General features: G+C 37.2%; 1 protein-coding gene across 2 annotated transcripts; it reads right to left on the bottom strand.

Moving 5' to 3' along the window:
* Nucleotides 1-10,804: 10,804 nt before the first annotated feature.
* On the bottom strand, nt 10,805-18,099 carry LOC113664787 (paired box protein Pax-6). Of its 2 annotated transcripts, none has more exons than XM_089191583.1 (3): nt 17,856-18,099; nt 12,443-12,621; nt 10,805-11,928 (listed from the first exon to the last, which is right to left on the bottom strand). In XM_089191583.1, exons 1-3 carry the CDS (start codon nt 18,010-18,012, stop codon nt 11,509-11,511), a joined length of 756 nt encoding a protein of 251 aa, XP_089047709.1. In that variant the 5' UTR covers nt 18,013-18,099; the 3' UTR covers nt 10,805-11,508. The 2 variants fall into 2 exon arrangements, with proteins under 2 accessions (XP_089047709.1, XP_089047710.1); XM_089191584.1 differs by lacking the exon at nt 17,856-18,099 and adding an exon at nt 14,220-14,372.
* Nucleotides 18,100-18,892: the final 793 nt, after the last annotated feature.

The following is an 18,892-nucleotide window of genomic DNA, read 5'->3' as shown; positions in this document are numbered from 1 at the left end:
TATCAGGCGACAATTCCTTCTCAGCGCAGCACGTATCCGTCAAGAAAAATTACCGATTCATCTGTCCTTCACAAATTAAAATCTTCCTTCTGATCGACCCTTGATTTCATTCGCATTGGTAAAAGTCACCCTCGGCCCTCACCGGCCGGAAATTGCTCCCTTTTTTCAGTTTTCCACCCATCAACGCAATATTTTGTACGACGGTAAACGGATGAATAAAAGTTTAATTTTGAGTACAACATTGTCAAAACAGAATTGTTCTCGAGAAATTAAAGTCGGCGAAATATTTCATTGACCTGTAATAGCTACGTTCACAAATGCCAAATAGGAAAATTTCTCTAATGTGAATCGTGTCGTGTTTCAAATGTATCACGTAAGTCAGTCCATTTCCGTTAGCGGACACAAACTAGACCGGTTTGTTATTTTTTTGTTTTTACATCACGTTTTCCTTAATCAGCACTTGATACATTTTCATATTGAAAAGCACATCCCCAAAACGTTGCTCTTTCCTGTTTTGCAAGTTTACCGCTGCATGAAAGTTTGCTTATCAAAGTATATTCTATTATCTTGACTTGTGCTATCTGTCACAGGTTGATTGAGACTTTAGAAGCTGTTATCTTTGGATGTTGTGATGATTTGAAGGGAATGTGTGAGACAGCAAGTGAACAAACCAGATGGAGCTCTTATAATACCAAAACTAGCGACGCATTTGCGCATGCGCGCCTTTTTGCCCTCTTTCCTATTTTCTCTCCAAGACTGAAATTCATAAGTTCACAATAGATTTTTCCTCGCCAGAAAAACGCGTTTCATTTAGTTAATCAAAAATATTAGAAAACGCTTGAGTGAAAGTCGGTTAAAACGGCGCACGAACTGCTCATCTCATTACAGCGCTTGTTTTTGATAATGGACATTTGATAATTAAGGGATGAAATAAAATAAATCTGGAATCCTTATTTTATTCTTAGTGAAATTGAATTGATTAAAAATTTTTTACATGTTAGCGAAAATGAAGAATCGAAAGTCGTTTAGTCCCAATTATTTAACACGCTGAGTTTTAGCCATTTCTTATTTTAATTGTCATTAGGAAAAAGCTGATCAAAACGGCCAGCCAAGTAATGTAAATATCTTCTTCTCTCGTTGTCTTTCTTAACTAATTTTGCTCAGCAAATGCTGACTCTCGAACGATTCCTCGTTGGAGTGAATGAATATTAAGCTATGCCTGATCAGATTTGGGAAATTAATTTCGGTTTGTCCGTAACCTCATTAAATTCATAGGTGAAAGATATTTGTCTCTTAAATCCATTAACACATTTTCTCTCATCAGAAAGTCGGAAATTGGATTTTCAATTTCCATTCCGAAATATAATCTATCAAAGAGAACAATCTTCGTTGATGAGGGATACGTGAAATGTAAAGAGCAATTAAGGAGGGATTTGAACCTCATTTCCGCCAGTGTACTTACGTTTGCAATCTCTGCTTCGTAGTGTAGAGTGGTAATGAATTCATAGCTTCGAAATCTGTTGATATCTCATGGAATTGTGAAGAGTTATTTTAGCGACAGGGAAATTCGTTTCCTATTAATGTGCGAGTGAAAAAAGTAAACTTAAACATGTTCCCCTCCCCCTTAAACAGTGAATTGATCGACACTTGAAACTACAGTCCAAACCGAATGAAAGCACGCAACGGAAACCGGTTTTTCGCTGAATACTCTGAAGGTTTGGAATAATGTTCTAAAATGCTTTTGTGCTGTTTGATTGACTTCACCTCCGCTTTTTTGGTACATATTTTTCCAATTTCAGTCTTACTTCTATTGCATGAATCATATCTCTCTGAAAGGAATATGTAGTTAAGGAAGATCGTATCTAGAAGCAGAGAGCGGGTGAATAAAGGTAATTAGTCTGTCTAAGTTTGCAAACATGAAAACTCAGGTGGGGCTACTGGCAAGAAATTCTCTCTCCAAGCCTTATTCACAGTCGCTCCGTTCATCTTTTCGTTCCAAATTTGCTGTTGACAGAAAGCATCAGAAAAGTAATTTGTTTTAATATAAACATATTTCCTCTGCATACTTTTTCTATCAACATTTAAGACTAGAGAGTGAACTGATTATTTATTTGTGGAGAGTAATTCGTCAAGGAAAAGAGAGAAGTAGGGTAACCTAATAATTACTCAGTTTTGTGCTTTGTTTTTGTGGAAGTTCTATTGTGCGTAATGCCTAGTGTGCGAGGATAGGATGACAGGACGGAGGATAAGTTTCACAGACCTCCGAGGTTCAATTTTTATTACTTCCATAGAAAACAGAAGTAAATAAACTTTTTGTACCACATAACAAAAGGATAGACCAGATTCGATGAAACGTAATGCATTTTACACCGCTATTTGCTCAATGATTCCCTAAATTCAAAATTGCAGCGAAGGTGATTGCTACTGACGACATAAGGCTGTTTGTCTTAGGTGTTACATTTTGCAAACAGAAAGTTACATACTGACGAGGCTGTGAATCGCGTCTTAAAACAACCACTGTTGTAATAAAGAAAACTCTCAAAATAAACCAAGTCTACAGGTATACTGATATTTCTAGCTCTTTAATTTTTAAACTAGTTACCGTTATTATAACCGAAGCACGCACAAGCAAAGAGTTAAACCGTCAGGGAAAGAGAGTAAGTAGACACAAGGTTTGATTGTGTATGCAAATTACATGGCGGTATACTTTTGAAACACGTCGCTTTACCTTTCCTTTCCAAAAAACTTTTCGGAATCTAAAAACCTTTCCTGGGAATAAAAACGCCTCCTGATAGGAAACAAAGCATCGACACTTGGTAAACTCGTACTGATTACCTCATTAGCACCGAGGCTAAGAAGAAGGCGACTTCTAAATTGAACAGAGGCCTAATCAGCACTGTACGTCTTCAACTTATTAATGGACCTACAAGTTTCTTAGAGCATGTGGTGGAGAGAATTTCGCTCCTCTTTTCTTCTCTTTTTGTATGACAACACATCGCACCTTCTACACTCGAGAAAAACTTCAACTAACTTGAAAAATATTGAAAGCTTCCATTCATTCGAAAATTGTTCCATTAGCTTAAGGATGCATTTCTTTTATATGGCTTCACTTAATTTTACTCTCAAACCGACTAAACTCATGAGCCGATCGGGCAAAGAAAAGTCATTTTTGTTCTGTTGAAACGAGGAATGCTTCATAAGGGGACTTAGACTGCTGCGCTATTATGAAAGAAAAACAACCAAGGAGTGAATTTAACTTCAGGGCTGTTTTGTTTTTCGATCCATCGTCACGGTCAAACTGGAGCGGTGCAAATAGCACTTGTGGTGGTGTTTTTTATATTTTGCGGCATGATTCAGAATACATATAGTAATCCCCTCGTTATTCAATATTCTTTCGTTTCTGCGGGTAGTTAGCGAAGATTAATAGAGCGGGAAACAATACAGGCTGTGAAGACAAAGGAGGTCGTTTTTCAATACAACCGGTGAAAATTATCACAATCTCTTGTTACAGTTATTGACTTAGCGTAAAGACCCGGGCCAACAAAACGTCTGAAAACATGGAAGTTTAACTTAGTTACCTGACATAGTAAGTCATCTTTATGACACAAACGTACTTGTTTTGATTCACGCCGAAATCACAACCGTAAAAGCACACACTCTTTAGTGCCCAAATGCAAATAATTTTACTACCAATTTATGTATTTCAAAGAAAGGTTCAGTGAAAAAATAACAACTCGGACAGATTTTATTCCGTGTACTCAAGTCAGTTTTATCGAACGTGAGCAAACAAACTTAGAAATTAGTCTTAATCTAAGCATAACAGATGACGGGTTCCCAGAGATCGCCATTTTAATGTCTTGGTAGCTTTCGCATTGTGCATGGAATTTAAGCGAATTTTCCTCTATTAATGTATCTTTTGAAACTGAAGATAAGGGTTCAGATTTTAGGACAAACTTTCTTTAATCTTCTCTGTGATTGTAGTAGGACTTGCAATTATTAAAACGTCTTTCTTTTCTTCATAGCGCCTTCCCGTTAAAAAACGATCAACACTGCGGAAATATTGTCTGTCGTTTTAGTGAAACACGTTTGCCGGTTATTTTTCTTCTTTTTTTTCCCCTTTTGGCTGTTGTAGTTACCAAACGTGTAAGGACATAAAAGTTGTTGCGGTAGCCACGACATTTTTATTCAAAATTGGAACCCTTTCTGCAAGACGAAAAAAAGAGTTAAATCCTTTAAAGAACTGAGGGTTTTTCAATCTTGTTGTTACATATTTTTGAATAGCAATGTTGCTGTTTAATAGAAGGAGAATAATTACTTTTACCGCGTCCAAAACCGTATCTCCCTACCTCTCCCAAGTAATGCTGCCACCCCATTTTTGATATTTTCTCCCGTTTCATTATTTTGGAGTCGGGACAAAGGGCGATGAAGTTTCTTGAAAATGACCTGTTTTCAACGTTTTAGCAGCAAATAAGTAAGATGCTAATTCGTATGTAACACCTGTCCTCTTTTGCACTGATTTCTTGTGGAAACTGTCGCGCGACACGGGATTAAAGTACCTCTTATTTTTACTTTACTACATTACTTTTCAGTTTTAACGTATTTCTCGGTGGGCACATAGATTGCTAATCTGAGACAAATATCCCTCTTCAAAATGAAAGGCAGTTTTTCTCTTTCCGAAATAGGATGTATCCGAACAGTTCTACATCCAGTTGGCACACTGAATTGAGTAATGCACACCCCCTCCATTGAAGTATCAACATCTAGCAGTAGCAATATAGTCGTATGATAGCGTGTTCCTTGAAATCTTGTATGTTTTCCCGCGCACAACTTTTGTAATTTAATTTTTTAATGTGAATCCTAAATGATACGTTTTTAGGCCAAAAACATAATTCACTTAAGTTTCAAAGAACGCTTCTCGCTTAGTTTTCGTTTGATTGAAGCTTGAGGCAAAACATTAAAGAAAGGAGGACGATGCTCATTTTAGTTTCAGTTTCGAGTCGCACAGTTTACTATCATTTCAATCCAACTGAGAACTTGCCTGGATGTTATTTTTACAACAGCACACAAGATGCAAAGAGCTGTGTGTAAGTTTTTATTTATTCGCTCACTTATTATCAATACTTTTAACATGATTGCAAATGAGTTAACTCACAGCATTTTCTCGGGGGCGTTTTGTTATCAGCTTTTTTTTTTATCAGTTTTGTCAGTCAAAGATGAAAAGATAAATCGAGGTTTGTTCACTAACCCTTAACAAAAATAATTTTGTGAGCTTTTAGATACTGTCCCCAAAAATTGAGGTTCAGATTAACGAGTATCCTTTGCTCATGTGTGGTTAGTAGAGGCTTCAAAAATCTGTAAATAAAGCCAAAGTAGCGATTTTAATGTTGTGGAACTGTCCTTAAAGACCGTTTGTTTGTCCGTGAAGTCAAACGGCTGACTCGTGATTCCAAAAAAAAAAAGAACCTCGAGGTTACATTTTAGAGAAAGCTTTCAGAAAGAAATTTGCATGACAAACGCTGTTTGTATACTTTGTGGCTCAAAATCAGGATAAAACGGCTCTTTTCTGACACCAGTGCACTCCACGTATAATATCTTTAAGATAGCAGCCTATTGTTTTCCTTGTCCACACGTTGTGGAACAAAAGGAACTTGTTTTAGCTAAATAGCCCAATAACAATTAGAAAGTGATTAATGCTGGGTAAATTGAATATCACTTTTAAAGACTTTAAAAGTCTTTCGAACCCCAGACATGGAATAAATATCGGTTTCCATTGATCGAAGTAATTAAAACTCGCAGCCAGATGATGCCAGCATTGAAAGTCGCACGGACGATTTTTTTTTTTTAAAAATTGTTTTAAGGAACCCTGAGAAAATTTGAACGAAATCTATCGATTATTCAGCAAAGGTTTCAAACGATATTGAACGGAAGCCTTTAGATAATTAACAATTTAAGAACGTTTTAATGAAGCGTTATTTGATGTATGACACTTCGCCTTTTTAAGAAACTGAAAATTGGTTAAAACTTGTCATAGGTGATGAAGAGCAATATCCGTCGTGCCCGCTTTAGTCACTTCTGTTGACTTTAATTTGGCAGTTCTAATTTGTTTAAACCACAGTGTACAGAAAATTTTTTGAATTGTTTTCTCAGCCTTTGCTTTAGAAATCAATCTTGGCGCGCGAATCAAAATGAATGCCCAAGTCGTGATTTCCTTGCATTAATTTACAATATTTTAAATTCACCCAAACTTAGTTGTAGAAGTTGGTTTGATCTCTTATCCTTAGCCAAAAAGAACCTACTTTTTTCTGATACACATTCAAGAAATATCATTATCTGCTATTGCATTTGATTTCTGTTTAATGATCATCAAAGTTGATACTTTTTTATCTTCGTTGTGAGGTTCACTTTACATGTGAGAGCAGATGACAAGCCGGTGAAAAGCGCTCTGCTCTTCGCTCCATGTGTTCTCTTTTACCATGCGAGATAAAGTCTAATTGAAAAGGGGGAAAAATCGTCTCTCCTTTATATCAAGTAATCCGTTACTGGCACATCAATTTCAATCCTCACGTCGAAATGTTATTCCTAATTCCTATGAACTGATGAATTGATTAAAGAAACGTCTCCCTTTTTATCACCTTGGTTTAGTTCGGTATGATAATTTGTGGGCATATTTCGCTTCGCTTTGGATAACTGCCAGGCTGACGTGAGACACAGCTGTAAATCGATGCAAGGGAGAGCCTGGGAGATAAAATACCGAAGCCATAGAGTACACACGCTCTCAGTTATCATTTAAAACAAGGATAGTTTATAAAAAATTCTGGGGTTTACAAAAAGAAACCTTGACATTAAAAAAATTTAGAGACGTTTTTATCTGCGTTTGTCCTACTCTGGGCTGAAATTATTTCTAACTTTCGAAATTTGAAAAATAGTAAAAGATGTCATCGACTGAATTTAACCTTGAGGGTCTTTTGTCACTTATTATAAGTAAGCGGTTATTTTTTACCACATTTAGCACTCTATTTGATCAGCAAAACAGTTTAATTGGCTGCAAATTTAGAATTCGCGTTATTAAATATGTTTTAATACAAAGGAAAAAGCCATCAAGCCTTAAAAAAAGAAGACGAATCATGGTATTATTGAAAGAAAGACGTAAAACATAAAATGACCGAACCGATCAATAGGCCTGAAAAACGAGAACAGTGTCAAAACTTATAGAATTGCACTATTAATTTAAATGAAAAAAGAAACCGCAAATGACCTAAGTAATAGCTGTTAAATTGCCGGTAATATTGAGATACATTACGATTATTATCACTCTTTCACATTCTAAAAGGTTAATTGCATATTTAAGAATTTCGGCCAAGATCACCGTAGAAGTTTTTACCTTTTCATAAAGTAGAATAAACTGGTGTTTTCAGAGTCGACTTTTAAAAAAAAAGTGCCGCAAATGACCAGCCGCACAGCGAAGTTTCTCGACACAGATTTTTGTGGACAGTTCTAAAATTTACTGTATTTAATTTCCGAAACTAATGAGACTCGGACTTCTTCATACTTGAGTAAAATAATTTTTAGAGTACAAACCTATCCTAATTCTGAGCTGGTACGTCTTATGATATGATCGGCAGTGTTAAGTACTTTTTAACAATACTCCATACTCTAAAGTCAGACCTAGCAAGAAAGGAAGTTTATGAATTAGAGTAATGAACTCTAGGCACTGCTTTGTTTACTGGGACCGTGAACTATACTCGAGGTTATATGTCGTGCTTTTCGGCGTAACACCTCATTTAAGGTGTCTTTCTTTTCTCATGCCTCTTTGTATATGGAAGGTTCGTTGATGACAAAAGCTTATACTGGACTAGAATCGGACCCGAGCTGGTGAATGATGATACTTTTACGTTGCAGTCGTTCCAAGCCATGAAGGTTTGGAAGAGCATTATCTGTGTCGTCCATTTGTGCCGAGCACTGTTTGTTCCTAAAAATCCTTCTCGGATGCGCATCAACTTGGCTGGCAGGAAATCTATCGATGCCTCTCTAAGCAGGTATGACTTTTCTGTTCAACTGTGCTGATAAAGAGTTTGACTTTCAATTCGAAATAACGATGAGACTTCTAAGAGTACAAAATCTGTTGATGCACTATCGAGTAGCGGGATTCCCAAGTTTAAAAAATCAGTCTTACTTTTCGAAATTAAGATGCAATGATTGGTATAGTACATTTTTTGACATAAAATCACAATTGAAAAAAGAACCAAGATCAGGCATAAAGAAGAATTTGCATGAGTACTCCCTAGTCCTTTGCTGCTGTTCTTTAGAGGACCGAGGGATTTGGGGACTAGTCTTTTATGTAAGAAGTGAAGCTGGCTTTGAAATGTTACAGTGTCAAAAATTCCCACTGAAAGAATTAGCAAAGAGAAGGAAAGCCTTTTGTTTGAGTAAGGTATTCAAAATAAACTAGCATGTCTTTTCTCGCCGGCGGTTGAACTCTAGGTTCCCAAACAGTTAACACTTAAAATTCACTGCTTGTGGGGTCGGAAATCGACGAATGCAAGAGGGGGAAGGTATTTCTTTTAAAGAGAGGAAAGTTACTTCTGAGTAAAGTTCCAAACAGCCAGCTATCCCTCCCTCGTTATGACCTTCTCCAAACTCCAACTTGTTGTACTTGGCTGGAAAGTGTGCGAAATTGATATTTGCTGCATCGGTCATGGCTTTGGACTCATGTCGTAACTCAATTAGATCGATACTCGTGCAGTCGAAGTCGTTTGGAAAGGTGGGGCTTTCAACGGTTACTTGAATCAGGGAAAAGAAGGCTATTGGGAATTGAAACTGTCTAATTCGAGATATTAAAGCAATATACTGGCATCGTGTGTTTAACGTTGTTGGAACAAATGAATAGTAACAAAGACGAGCACTTTAGAATCAGTTGAGGTGGTAGCTTCTGCTTAAGAAATGTTGATCAGTGTTAACACCACTCGGAACTCTAACAGTTACATCTATAGCACGCGAGAGCCTCCTTTCTCAAAGTTATAAAATTACTTAAATTTGTGATGGGGTACAAACTTAACATCCTTCAAAGAAATCTTGCTTTTCGGTAAACATAAGACTCTTTTTGATGTTATGCAGTAAGTCTTTGAGCCTTTCGCCTCACACACTGGCAACGAGTGCTGCGGTTACAAGGTCTGAGTTAGGCCGTGGTTTCAAACAATCGATGGACTCGGGTGTACTTATATTCGTTAGTGCTTGATTAAGGTAACTGAGTATTTTGCCAGGGCATTTCAGTTATGAGCCCTTAAAAATTAAAGTTAAGACAAAACATGTAGCGTGTGATTGATCATTATTTAGAACGCGGTTTTGCCAGTTAACGGTTAAACGTCCTTAAAAAAAAAAACACCCTAACTTTTTAAAACTTACCTAAAATTTGTAGGTCAATTGATGGGTTTTTTGAAGCCGTTTTTTTTTTAGTTTGTTTTCTTCATAGGGACTGATTACCTCGAATGGCGTAGGAAACGGCTCTTTTGTCATAGCTTATTGTTTAACTCAAGCTTCGATTGTAAAATGTCCTTCTTCGGTTTCACTTTAGGAAGAAAATAATTAATCAGGGTTTTGAAAGGTATTGTATATCTTACAATGCAAAAGCGTTTGGTGCTCGTATTATAATGGAAAAACAAAACTTCGCTTTGTTGATAAACTGAAAAAGGAAGAGTTGAATCGCATCATTCTGTGTTTTTTACCTGTAGGAAAAGTAAAGTACAACGATGGTAGATAAATATTTAGCTAAAGAACCCATATGTTTACTAGTGAATAATTTGGTTTCTCAGACTTTAAAGAATAGTAGTTACTTACAACACGAAATCAGATTGTTCACGGCCCACCAATGGATAAGATATGTTTGTACGTGACTTAGAAGATTCCCACTGGGTCCCACTGGCTCCCACACCGAAGCGCGTTCTGCATTTCATTGTCCTTCTCCTTTGGTAAAAGGTGTTCATAAGACAAAGTGTTGATGAATATTATTGTACATGTTCTTTTTTTCTCTTCATTATTTTGAGCTTGCAAGACGTCTGTAGATTAAACTGATAACGTATGGTGCCGCAGCTTGTCACTGCCTGAGGGCGTGTGTCTATATTTGCACTATCCGTTCCAATTCATTAACTCAGACAAAACGTAGGTGAATGTATTTGCCTTAACAGCACCTGATATTTGTCGCACCAAATCGCCAACAAATTGGATGTAGAGATCTTTCTTGAGCGACGCAGACTTCGCGTGAGAAGTTAACATCGTTAACTTTGAATAGAGACTTGCCTCAAAAAATCACGCACGAAAATATTCTTCTATTGTTATATTAATGTTATAGCTGTGTCAAAGATTCAAAATTATTCATCAAAAGAGGTTTAGTGTGGTTGACAACGAGGCAGACCTTTCTAACTTGTAAGGCTCCTGTGTTCCTTTTTTTTTTAATATCGAGAAGTGAAAACGATTTCGAGAATCAGGATAATCTCACCACAGGGAGATTGCATTTATACATGAACAAGGTACTATCATGGTTGATTTGCTGTTATCCTTCAGTTATTTCAGTCAAGTTTCGCATCAGTATTCAGAAATCACGAAAATCAGTCATAATTTAACTTGGAGGTATATCAGTTTTATGGGAAAAAAGGTCTTTGAAATGAGCCAACCATGAAGACGCGAATAACGTCCACTATGAAAGGTACAAAACAGTCGATGAATTGTCCACGTTTTTGGGAAGTTGTCACTTTCTTCCGCGAGAAGCATAACCTTTAGATGTTTGATCCTGAGTGAAAATCCTGTTCGATGAAATGGAAGTAATTTTTATTGAAAGTATGTTTTTGCAATTGCTACCTTATTTACAATTAGAGATAGATTACACGAGCTCAGTGCAAATGGTCGTCAATTATTATAACTTTACACAGTTATTTGAAAAACTGCTAATGTCGGTTTTAAGCCTTGTGGTGATATCATCTAATATTTATTGCAGGACTAAAATTATGTATTCACATAAAAGTTGCAATACATAGATTATATGAAATGTACTCAAATCCCATTTGAATAGAATATATTTTTTTTGGGTAGAAAGACTCAATAGTATATAACACAATTATGAGATATTGATGGTGATGCTACATGATGATGAAAACATAGCATGTATTGTGATGCTATTGCTGTATATTGAGGGTACTATATTTGTGTTTATGTTTACACTTTAGAAACACATGGATAATTATGACACCATGATGGTGTGTTTGTAAGTTGAGATCTTCACATTTTTATTTGTTGTTGTTTTTGATAGGAATAAACTGAAGAGGGAAGGGTCAGTTTTTCTGCTCTCACAGTAGTGCCTATGAGAATAAGTTGCTATACTTACGTGTTGCGAGGCGCCTAATTAATATGTACTTAATTGAATCTTATTGACAGTTGCCAACGCAGGTTGACCTTTATAATCCTTCTAGCCCTCTGAGCGATGGACCACTAATTTAAGGTATTAGTTACATTCCAGTTTCAATTGTTAATTGGACCGAAAGGGGATACATCGGTGAAATGCCTGAGAGTGTATGTCGGAAATGGTTGGCGACACGACTCAGGTGGGCAAGACAATGAATGAATAGGTGTTGGAATCATGTTACATGAAGGAAGGATTTCTCGAACCGGCGGAAGAAATGAAGACACGCTCGGAAGGTGGTGGGCGCGCTCATGCAGTCGATCGGCTACGTCCACATTTCTCGGAACTGATGACAATACTGATAGACTTGCACCTCTTGGTCTTTGAAATATGGGAAAGTGAGACCGCGATGAAGTTTCATGCTTCTGAATTCTTGAGTTATCTGGTTTAAGGAATGAAGGAATGCTTGGTTTGGTAAACACCTCTACTCCAGACTTTTCATGCTTTCGATACTTTGCTCTGCGATTTTTGAACCACACCTGTAAGAAAGGAAGACAGTCATTATGGAACAACAGCAGCAATATTTTATTTGAAAATAATGTGATCCTTATAACTTAATTTTAAAATTGTAAGAGTTAATTTCTGATGTTGAATGTCCCCTCGAACTGAAATGCAGTACCCAAAATGTTAACAAATAGTCAACTCATTTTTCTTTACCATGGATAGACACGGCTTGCTTTGATGTTTACTCAGTCAGTTTTAATGGAACTTTATGTTGCAAGTCTCACCCAATGATTCAAATTAGTCTCAAATCTTACTTTTACAGCTATTTAACTACAACATATCTATACCTCAGTGAAAGGCTATGGGTGATCTTTTTAATTTCATCATAAAATTACCTCGTTAGGGTATGTTCAATCACTTCGAGTCGATTAGCACTAGGTGGAAGTTTGCTTTATTTACCGCCTTGAAGCAGCTCAACAATTTCTTTTTAAATCAATAAGCTTTTTGTCTTTTAAGGTTTATCTAATAAATGGAGACTACTTTCATCACCTGTACTCTTGATTCTGGAAGATTTGTAAAATTAGCCAGCTGCTCCCGCAAGAGTACATCTGGATAATGTGTTCTCGCAAACGTTTGCTCCAGTACTTGGAGTTGTCTTGGTGTAAAACATGTTCGCATTCGTCTTGGCTTGCGTTTTCCTTTGTCTTCTTGGTTTTCCAAAATTACTTCTGTAAAGGTTTTAAAAAGGTTTAAATTACAATAATAAGAATACTGAAGAAGGCTCTGAGTGAATAGCCATCTTTGGGAGGAATGATCTAAATGTGTTCTTTACTGTGAATCTGCAATTTGTAGCTCGAAATGTTTCTCTTTGTAGACGTTCAGTGGTGTGCGTCGACATAGTTATAAAATATACTCAATTTAAGGTAGGACGATATTGAAGTGATAGAGAACAATTGTCTCAAATCCTACTGGGGGAAATTTCAGCCGATCGCACGGTATTACTATGATGTTTCCAGCTTTGATTTGTTAGCTGAGTCGAATTCCACCTGATACCCGGCCGCAACTTATTGCAATTAAGAATGAAGTATTGTTTGAGTAAACGAAGGAAGTGTTGTTTATTATTGGAATCCCACGGGTAAACACCCCTTACTATCCGCTAAGTATACTTTATACGCTGTGTAGTGCCTAGGTTTGGCGTGTTCCTTACGGCTATTTTAGGAATCTCCTTAAGACCGTTTTCATTGGCATCTTTCCGTCATTCTTTTGCGTATCGTTTGCATGAGAATGAGCGAGTTTTGAATAGAAAGATAGATTAACTATCCTGAGAACTATTTGTTTTTCTATTGTTTTTTAGAAGTGGAATGTACTTTAAGTCGTGATAGTGTAGTGTAAAAATGTGTTTGACGTAGGGTAGTTAAAATGTCGGAGGTCCTAATTGTATCGGGTTTTCAGACCTGTTATCGCACTTGACAAAGTAAAACTAATTCTGTTTTAGGCTATGATTTCGCCTGTTTGATGTTAGTCAGCTGAGGAGATAGGCGGCCTCATTATTCCTTTTAAGGCACGTGGTCATGACCCAGTAATTGGTGTCATTTCCGATAAGGGTGCTTCCTTCCAATGTAATTAATCATTCTGCAAAGGCACACTAGCAGGGCACGTACAAATGTTGTCGGGTCTTATGCGGCGTCTTATATGTTAAGATAACCGTGGTACCGATAGGCAGCTGTCGCTTAGTTTGACAAATTGTTCTTCTTGTAGCATTTGTTGAAAATTAGCAGCCACCTTCACATTGTGTTGTTTCTTTAGTCAGTTCATTGTGGTCTTAACATAACTTACGTTGAACAAATATTCTGTTTCAGTCCGAAAATTTCGTGAGCTTGATTGACAAACTGGGTATTTTCCATGTCTCTGATAAACAAAATTTTTCATAAATCCTTAACTTTCAGAATGCTATTGATTTCAAATAGGTGGGACAAGCATAAACAGTACTAATTGAAAAGCAAGTGCATACTGTTGTTTCCTCGTTGCGATTCCTCGAAATGAAGCTCGAATTACCTTATTTAACATTCTCGTTAACAACGTGCTTCGCAGTGATGTATTTGCTACATCATCTACAAATAAATTTGGAAACTTCCTTAAGTGAATTTGCAAGTGTTTTTAAGATGCCTGCTAGGTTTTGGTTCCCATACACATCAATGTTATTTTGCATTCTTTACCTAAAACAACGAAACCTTCGTAATCGAGATTTGTATGCGGGTAGAACCCAAGCATTAAAGACTTAGTCCAAATACCAAGTCCTTCACAGAGTACTGCGAAGCGTATTTACCATTCTGATGGATTTGATAGTGTTTTCCTCCATCCACCGAATGCCAAGCGACTTCCATGTACGACCTTTGCCAAGTATAGCGGCTTCCCATTAGATATAAACCGTGTAAATACTGACTGATAAGTGAAGCATATGAGGGTGAACAATTTTCGTGAGATGATTAATGGACAATCTTGGTCCATTGAACTTGAGAAATTTTACGTGTGTTTGCCTGAAGGCCTGCCACTTTCCTTACAGCAAGGGGTCCAGAACTTACTACACATATGCCGCCTGTCACAGCAATTGTTCATTAGTAAATTCATGTATAGCACACTTTCCGGTGAACCAACACTTTTTCGACCATATCCAAAAAGGAAATCTTAAACAAAATGTATTGCTACAATCGAGTATTCCGAAGGATTCGCTGATGCTAGCAGCTACTTGTGGTGCTTCGACGTCGTGGTCTCTTCGTATGCTGGATCAAATAAAAATAAACCTCTGAAAACTTTACGTATACGCATGCTGTAGCTTGACCATTGCCTATGATTAAATTACAGTTGATTTATGATTTCTGTAAAATTCTTAAACAAGCAAAATGATTGATAAAAAACCTGAACATGTAGCGAGAAAAAAATTCAATGTTTTTGGTCAGAAATTATTTTGTGATTGGTTACAGAATTAGATGTATTTCGGTTCGTCTCTGGCTCCATATATGGCGGTTATATAAAGACAGATCACACATAATTACAGATCAGAGTCGACCTAGAGACTTCTTGTAGCTTATGTCATAATCTTGTACTTTCATATAGTTTCTATTGCTTAGTGAAAGGGTCACACCAAAATGAAACGTTCAAAGATTAACATTGTGACCCGTAAAATAGACATCGTTTTGCACTAAAGTAATACAAATTATTGTGAACAGATGTTGGTGAAATTGACATAGCGTTGCCGCCCATTTACCGGATACCAGAGACATTTCTTCAACTTGGCAAATCAGGAAATATGCATATTTTTTCAGTACTTTGAGGAACTACTAACGCAACTCCCATTTGAGTAACGCTACCAAAATCAAGCGACCACCCAAAATACCTTTGTGAGCAAACAAAGCACCCGAGTATGTCATCGCAGATTAACCCATCACGACTTTTGGAGCCGTAGGCGACAGCTAGTAACAAATGCCAAATCGCAAATGCGACCTAATAAGCTTTTGAAAACACACACAAATCAAGGAAACAAATTTGCAACTTAGCACCTCAGCCAAAACCCATCGCTTAGAGAGGCGAGTTGTCTTAGTGTGACATAAACCTTGTAAACGTAAATCGAGTTATACAGGGCGTGGATTCATATCCGCCATGAGAAACAATTGATCACAAGTCTTTTTCTATGCTGATGCTAGAAAAACGATCGAAATTATTTCCTTACTAGACTTCCATTTTGTTTAATAAAGCGAGAGAAAAGCTTAGTGATTTGCGGTTTGTTTTGTGTATTTTTCTTGGTTTGTTTCATGAAACTCGTTATCTCATCGGTACTACGTGAGGGATGGACACGATGGAACCGAGTTGTAATCATTGTACTTGCTCAGCCGAAGCTCGATTTAAATTGACATACCTCAACTCAAGAAACTACAGAGGCAGTTGTACATGGTATTTGCATGATACATAAAATGTTATGCGGTTAGTGGCAACAGTTATAGGGTTTTATTATTCAAACATGATGGCGATTTCTTCTGATAAGTTTGAAGTGGAAGCTCTTTTAAGCGGACACCCTTAGGACGCGGAAAAGTTGTCCTAACTAGACGTATAAGCGACAGATGGCCGCTTAGTATGGCAGTATCAACATAGGATGTGTACGAGCAAACCAACCACATAAACGTGGCCCTGTAATTAATCATTGCATTGTGAAATCATTGTGACTAACAGGGATGTGAAGTTGATCGATTAAAGTAAGACCTAGAGGCTAATGGAATTCCTTTCGGGTGTCTGCTTACGGGAGCTTAAAAGCAAAAGAATCGTCTAAATCGTAACTCAAAAAAGGGCTTGCTAATGTTAAAAATAACACCCACCAACGGGAATCTGTGACTAGCGGGTTTATATGGAGTTTACACAACCTTGTGAATGCACTCGAAAGTAGTGCTGTATGTTTACCGGAATGTTCGCGGAGAGCTTTTACTGAACTAGCAATTACTAAGTGATGACTTTGGACGATGAATTTGCAAAATAAATGTCTTCTTGCACTGCCAAACGAACACTGCTGTACGCGCTTTGACTTCATGAAAAAAGGGCATGCATAAATAGTCTTATTAGAACATCAGATAACAAGGTTGGAGTAAAGTTAGCAATTCCGACATTTCGATTATTCCAATAAACAACAACAGCTGTTGTCACCTTGTTTCCACCGACCAGTGTTTGAAGGGATATTCACTGTTTTATACAAAAACTACAATTAACACTTGTTTAACATTAATAAAGAAATAAATTTCTCGCGAGATTTCTTTCCAACGAACAGAAGACGTTATCGAAAATTCCAATGAATCAAATTTATGTGCGCTCGAGAACTCATTTCCGTAACGCAGAATCAGGCCACAATGCAAAAAAAACATATTTTCCATGTAATACAATGATGCGAAACTCTCACCCGAAGATTACATGAAACGATGAAAAGCAAGATGGCAAAAGTCTAATCTCCAAAGGAAGACATGACGAATTGATACCTCCCAACAATTCGAGAGCAAGGTGTGATGAATTGAATTCGACAAAACATAGATGTAAGGCAGTAGCTTTTCCTCCTGGCTGCATAATTTTGTGCATACCGTTTTAAGTCGACGTTTTAGCGAAGAATTTGTCAACACTGGACAAGAGCTGAGCTTTGAGCGAGGCGACACTGTTGGAAACTAATTTAGGTTGTAACACCTATCAAGTAATTATTAGGTTCTAAACTGACTTTCGACACACCGCAAAACGTGTTTTATAAGCTGCAAAAAGTGTATTTACAGCCGACATTTTCAAATAACTGTAAAACCAGTTATTTTCATGTTAACGTCGGTCGACAAGTGCCTAAAAGTTACAAAGAAGCGACATAAAGAATACGAAGACCTTTCTAATTGTATTGATGAATGTAGCTTTCTACATTCGCAGCGGAAATGTATGGTGCCTGTTACAAACTGCAAGTTTGACGCTGAAATTAGACATGACTTTCTTGCATTTAGAGAGAAAACATACCTTGTTAAATTTCAATGTATGCCCTTATGTCCGTTTCGTTGCTTTTCTTTAAAATGAGCCACATGGTCCGGTAAACAGTAAGAACACACAATGATCTGTCTTCGTGTCATTACGTGCCTGTCACCAGTACCTCGCAAAAACATTGTGTCTTCACGAAAAGGCGAATTTCTTTAAAAGGAAGGATTAGGCTAGGATCGATTGAGCTAAAATATCGCCAGTTAACCATGAAAAGACACCCGAGAGGAGAAGAATGTTTCTGGGCGTTCTTTCGCCCTCGCCTACATGACAACAAACCCACCATTGTCGTCGCATTTGGCAACTTTTTTTAACAAAGCGCAGGTCAATAAAAATGACCCCATCGTGTTCATAAACCTAACTTGAAAAATTTATCTCTCGAAAAGCTAAGGAAAAAAAAAGAGAACTACGGAGGTGAACAAACCTGCCAGTCGGTCAGCTAACGACATTTGTGCCGGGATGATAGGCCTATCTGTCTCGTGTTTTTTGCCACCCTTATATACCAGGTGACCTGGTGTGGTAGAACAGCTCTCGTGCCGTAGGATATTAGTGATGTTAAATGGTGAATATTTCGTTTCCATGCCAGGTGACTACCAAATTAAGAAAAGGAACCCTGGAGGAAGGATCAAGAACCGCAAATCAGACTGTACTGAAATGTGCCGTCAGTGCACCAGACTGGAATCCTTTTATCTTCCGATAATGGGAGGGTCTTGTTGTTTATCAGGAAGTAAGTGCAATCGACCTCCGTACACAATCATGTCGCGTTTTACACACACTTACGATCACAAGTAATTCATTATTACTTTCGCAAATATTTTTAAGCTGGGTTCCAGGTGATCTTTTTATTACATAATAAAAGATAATAAATTCCTTAACTCGAAACCTTTTAAATTTGTGCCAATGCCTTATGTTTGTCAACCCCTATAGTGTGATACATCACTTTTCCTTGATATTGCCAAACTCATTTAGGATATTTTTAGCCACGACATAAAGTTTCGTAAACTACTTTGGTTTCCGCCTTCATTCCCAACTCTTGGCTCGAATTCAATACTATGATTCTAAGGTATCACTACAAACGTCATTTTCCTCATAGTTGTCTATAATTCTCTAGATTTTTAGTAGTTGCACAGTAAGTACAGTTCGTTTAGTGGTACATTTTCTTTTTTAGGGATGGAGATAAAGCCATGAAGAGGATTTTCTGTTATTACGTATTTGGCCAAAACATTACTCTCAAACTTTCGTATAAACACAACGGTGTCAGTGATTGATGGCAAGTTAATTTCTTTAATTGTTGCCCCACCTAAAGGTGATGAGTTGCTTTGTTCATCCTCTCAAAAAGCGCTGAAGAAAATTAACTTGTTTACTTTCGTTGTGTTAGGTGAGTATCACCGAATTTAGAGAGAGGATCACTGAAAACGATCATGGATGATGTGCGAACCATGTTGCACTTATTGTTATGTC

This window comes from Pocillopora damicornis, chromosome 13, assembly GCF_964200805.1.
Source record: "Pocillopora damicornis chromosome 13, jaPocDami1.2, whole genome shotgun sequence".
Classification (NCBI taxonomy): domain Eukaryota; kingdom Metazoa; phylum Cnidaria; class Anthozoa; order Scleractinia; family Pocilloporidae; genus Pocillopora; species Pocillopora damicornis.
The sequence above is the reverse complement of the archived record's forward strand: the minus strand, read 5'-3'. Positions and strand labels throughout refer to the sequence as shown.

What these genes read in the sequence shown, in the direction of transcription:
- LOC113664787 (XM_089191583.1), bottom strand. Translation starts at nt 18,012, where the DNA reads ATGGAAACGAAATATTCACCATTTAACATCACTAATATCCTACGGCAC. An exon ending in GTTAGCTGACCGACTGGCAG is followed by an intron (nt 12,622 to 17,855) that starts GTTTGTTCACCT and finishes AAACCTTTACAG; the next exon opens with AAGTAATTTTGGAAAACCAA. An exon ending in TTCCAGAATCAAGAGTACAG is followed by an intron (nt 11,929 to 12,442) that starts GTGATGAAAGTA and finishes CCTTTCTTACAG; the next exon opens with GTGTGGTTCAAAAATCGCAG.